Here is a 4,944-nt window from a genome sequence, read left to right as displayed (position 1 = left end):
CAAACACACATAGATAACGCGGTGCGTGCCGACACGTGCATAAATACACCCTCGCCCCGCACACGAGTTCACTTTCCTCCCAGCATTGGAAGTGAGAACACGCTAGTTGAGCTCGCAAAGTTGTGAAATTATTGTGACACAGTTTACGATCTTTTCGTCCTTGTATTGTTGATAAGTGAACGCAAGTTATTTACTGTTTGTGTAAAGTGCCAGTGACAATTCGAAGCTCGGCTTGGATTGCACCAAAAATTAGTGATATTTACAATCTGAAGAGTATACATTTAAACAAGAAAATGTACAACGAATCAGTAGTTCCTGTGAAAGTGGAGTCCTTCAGTGGAATGGCTGCTAAAAGGTAATTAAATATACTATTTCTTATTATGGATTTCATAATGTAGAAAGTATTGGTTGTATTGAGTAATGTTGCATAATTCAAGTTTTAATGTGTTGAAATTATGTTCTTCATAATTTAAATAAATATTGTGAAATAAATTCATATATCGATCGATACAAAACAAAACTAAACTAAACACAATTTTGGGCTTTTCATCACAATCCTCGGTAGTATAGTGGTAAGTATCCCCGCCTGTCACGCGGGAGACCGGGGTTCGATTCCCCGCCGGGGAGGCTTTTTTGACATTTTAATAATTTTTGTTTTTTTTTGTTCACAGCCCTATCGGCAAGTGCATCAAGACTGTACTTAGGCGGGCTTGTGTTGAGAAACGGCTGACTGTAGGTCTTCTCCCCGCCATACAGTACTTGTCAAACAACTGCAACGGTGCCCTGTTCTGTGTGACGACGGAGGCGCCCCCCGGCGACAGCGCCACGCACATGCAAGAAGTGTTGTTGCAAGCTTTCTGCGTTGAAAATGATATTTATTGCATCAAGGTGAGTTGCTATTTTCGTTATCGCATTAATTCAATATTTAACAAATTTAAAAATAAATAATTTTGTATTTAATATTTTAAAAAGAAGAACTTTCTCTAAAATTTGTGAAAATTTCTGTTATGTAATTTATTATCCAACAATATGCAGTAAAAATTCTTAACATATTTTTTTTATTATTACAGGTCGACTCCGAATCTAAATTAAAGAAAATCCTCGGATGCTGCAAAACATCTGTCGATTTCAGCTGCATTTTGGTCCACTATCCTTACACTGATCCGTTTAGTGACAGCCAGGAAATTGATTTAACAAGCCTCACAGACACGGAGAAAGACCTAATTGATTATTGTGAAAATAATTGGGGACATTCACAAATCCCCGTCGTCAAATTGCCAGAGAAGTGAATTCTTCGAAAAGGAATTGAACGGACATAGAATTAATGACCTTAAGGTCTTTGTATATTGAACGATTTCGTTCTAAGCTTTTCTTTGAATAACCACTGTATTATGGATTTTAGTGGTGTTAGAGAATTTTCTCTTGTAGAAAAGATGTAAGATATGGATTATTAAGAAAGTATTTTTGTATAATGGTACAATTTCATGTCGCCATTGTGGCTTTCTGAATATATATTTGTATAATATGATGTTGGCAGGAGTTTGTAATGATTTTCTATGTGTATAATTGTTAATATGAATAATCATGTTTAATAAATACAATAATATGGAATGTGTTTGTTTTATTTAAGTCACATTAATGTTCCTTATTAATTCCTAGTAAAAAATATAAAAAAATCTAGATAATGTATGTATGTGTAAAAAATCTCAAATCAATATTACCTAACTACAGTGTGATTCTTAGAGAATGTTAAAGAAAATATTGTAAAAATAAAATTTAATAAAACTAAAATGATTTACTATTAGTTCCACTTCTAAATATTAAGGTAAATAACTAAATAAATCTTTAAACTAATAATTACATAACTAATGTTTATATCTGAGTTGTTTTTAATTTTTTTGAAAAGTTTATTTTCTTTCTTATACTGCCATCTATTGCTTAAAACGGTCAGTTTCAGTCGAATAAACCAAAGATTAAATAAAAAATCTACCTACCGATAGATGGCGCAACTTGATTATTTTTTATTTAAAACGTAAAACCACAATTATAAATTAATATTAAAATAAGTAATTAATGAGTAATAAATACTAACTTAATTCAATGTGAAAAATAATATTTTGATTACATTTGTAATAATTGCAATTAATATGGTTGACCTTCACGATGTGTGTGAAGAATATACGTACAGAATTAACATGTCAAATGTTAGCTACCGTATGCGTGCGAACAGATTGTTTTGGCAATGAGCAACTGTTAAACTGTGAAATCTGCGGCATGAACTTGGGCCGGATTACGAAGTAATGTAATCGACCGTAACTGATTGGATAATTTATTGTTAGCAGGTTTGCAGGTTAACATAAGATCAGGAAATACCCTTTTTTGATTCTATATCCTGCTCTTTTTTTGGTCTTCATCTTTTCGATTGTTCTTTGGCAATCACTGACTTTGACCATGCGCTATGTGATCTAGTTTATATTTCTGTTGGTAGATGTCTCTATAATCAATTTATCCGTTTCGTGCCTAATTAGCAATTATAAAATTAAGCCATTTTCTAAGAAATAACGGTTTCCTGACTTTAAGTTATGATTATATCTTGTTTTTATGTCGGATTTAGTTTATCATTTATATACTGTTAGGTAGAAAATCCAACTGGCGCAACACTAGCTTTACTAAAATGTCGACGTTTATGTCCTCTCACTAATCATCCTGTCACTTGACTTGGTAACAAAAGCGCGCTATTCGCGACAAATGATTCTAACTAATAATGTATAAAAACATCTACCTAGTTTCCTTAGAATTTCGGTTGTTATTATGTTATTATAGTAATTTATCTAGAAACATAACAATTATAATTTTCAAGTAAATTTATATTGATTTGCAACGATTTTCCTCATTAATAAACAATGTAGTTTAATACTGTAAAATAACTGTGAAGTTTTGTTAGTAAAGTAAAGGAAGTTCGTTGTTTGCAGTTATTGATCCGAGACTGAATTCTTTTTATTTTGAAGCAAAATATTAGGCTTGTGGTTCTCTTATAATTTTATAGAAGAAAAAAAATTAAAATTTCAAAGGTTTTAATTTATCAAACAGAATTGTTAATTTAATGAAAGTCAGGGATAAGAGGTAATAAAATGTTGGCAAAATAATTAAATTCAAGGGAATATTTTGTGTAAAATCCTTAGAAATTTTCAATTGACACCTTTTGACAATAGATGGCGCATGATATAATGTAGAGATCCTTTTTCTCTCTCAACAATCCAAATCACGTCCGCATAATATCAGAAGGCCTAGCGGATGAAAAACATTAAAAAAATAATCATCTACGACCTACTATTTCATACTGGACACGTAACGCCAACTATAAATACTTTTGTAGCAAATTATTTCTGCAAACATAAAATTGCGACGTAGAAAACGTGCCGCGGTTTTTTAAAAAAAAATTATAAATTTATAACAATAATTGAGTAAAAGTTCGTAAATAAAAACGTGGAATGATAAAAATATTTTAATTTAATTGTGGAACTGTGCTGTGAAAAAAGTAAGTGATTTCAAAACATGGAATGGGATTTCTAGAAGTATTCTAAACTCTATTCTTCTATATCTATATTAAAAAGTTTTTATTGTAATAAACTCAAAAACTACTGAACTAAATTGAAAAATTCTTTCTCCGTTAGAAAACTATGAGTTAGGCTAGGAATAATGCTATTATTACCTATTTTTTTATTATTTCAGCATAAGCTAGTGAATCAAAAGTTACTAGTCAGGCAAGGCGTACAAAATTCATTTATTTCTTGTAGTATTTGAGTCTTGAATTGCTAGCGATAAGTTACTCAAATTTTAATCGCCTTATAGACTTCTTACGTTAAATATACTCCAAGAGTGCTACTTTAGTGGTCACTTAATCTCTTTGAGTGTCGTTCTAAATAATTATTTGTTGCTTAAAATTATAATTGTTATGTTGGCAGTCAAAATGGTATGGACACCCCTGAACCTGTCAGAAGTGTGTCCCACTCACACGCATCTCTCTGCCTGCTCCCACTTCGCGTATGTCTACTTGAATCTACTCGTGCAATTGTACGGTGACTCCCGGGATCGCAGACTCAGCGAGAAGATAGATAGAGAAGATGATAGTGTTGTGCAGAAGATAGCAAGTTACGAGCACAGAAGAGAAGAGTATGACTTTATAGTGGTAGGGGCGGGGGCGGCCGGCTGTGTTGTAGCGAATAGACTGTCGCAGAACAGGAATTGGAAGGTAGGAAATGTCTTTTTTAAAAAGAAAACTTCAAGAATAATGACAAGAAGGGCAAGATTCGATATTTTAGTAGAAACATCAGTTTCATTGACGAAATACTCAAAGTCTAATGTTTTTGTATTTATATTTAAATTGATTATCATAACCTGTACTTTCCTCTCCAGGTTCTGTTACTAGAAGCAGGTCCGGAACAGCCCGACGTTTCTCTAGTACCGGGCTTGTCGACGGTGCTGCTTGGCTCCAACGTGGATTGGGCGTATACTACTGAGCCGGACGGGAAGAGTTGCCTCGCTTCTCGCGGCGGACGATGTGCATGGCCGAGGTAACAATGAGTTATCACTTCTTGATAATGATAATATCAATAAAATGAGTTAAACCATAGATAAAAGTCATAGGTATCTGTAGCTTTCTCTATGAATAGATTTAATGACTTATTTTAGAACAGCGCCATCTATTGACCATCTGTGGCTTTGTTGATTGTCTCATCCATTTTGTCATCGTATAATTTCGAATGTTAAATTGATATGGTATTAGTAACAGTTTACATAATGACAACTGTTTATACTGTTCTGTGCTTATATTACACGAGGGCAGCACAGAGCGGCGGAATCGTCCGGTAGTTCAGAGCAGTACTTTGTCAATAAGTGTGCGTTCATTGTGCTGTTCTCGTGTGGAAGTTATATTGTGAAGTA

At 33.3% G+C, this 4,944-nt stretch overlaps 2 protein-coding genes and 1 non-coding gene across 3 annotated transcripts in view; all 3 read left to right on the top strand.

Moving 5' to 3' along the window:
* Positions 1-109: 109 nt before the first annotated feature.
* Positions 110-1,611, top strand: Gadd45 (Growth arrest and DNA damage-inducible 45). The gene is given in 3 exon segments (NM_001311934.1): positions 110-355; positions 672-888; positions 1,071-1,611. Coding segments are annotated over 3 exon segments (498 nt in total). The 5' UTR covers positions 110-293; the 3' UTR covers positions 1,290-1,611.
* On the top strand, positions 556-627 carry TRNAD-GUC (transfer RNA aspartic acid (anticodon GUC)). Its single transcript has one exon. It is a non-coding gene; the product is annotated as a tRNA-Asp (tRNA).
* A 1,860-nt stretch (positions 1,612-3,471) lies between the features above and the next one.
* The window catches only part of LOC106115444 (glucose dehydrogenase [FAD, quinone]), a 3,112-nt gene continuing 1,639 nt past the window's right edge, over positions 3,472-4,944 (top strand). Inside the window, exons 1-3 of the mRNA XM_013308803.1 lie at positions 3,472-3,538; positions 3,966-4,252; positions 4,417-4,574. Coding sequence (XP_013164257.1) covers positions 3,971-4,252; positions 4,417-4,574 — 440 coding nt within the window. The 5' untranslated portion in view covers positions 3,472-3,538; positions 3,966-3,970. The remainder of the gene's footprint in view (positions 3,539-3,965; positions 4,253-4,416; positions 4,575-4,944) is intronic.

This window comes from Papilio xuthus, unplaced genomic scaffold, assembly GCF_000836235.2.
Source record: "Papilio xuthus unplaced genomic scaffold, Pxut_1.1 DF829660.1, whole genome shotgun sequence".
In the NCBI taxonomy this organism is placed as follows: domain Eukaryota; kingdom Metazoa; phylum Arthropoda; class Insecta; order Lepidoptera; family Papilionidae; genus Papilio; species Papilio xuthus.
This window is presented reverse-complemented; position numbering and strand designations above follow the sequence as displayed.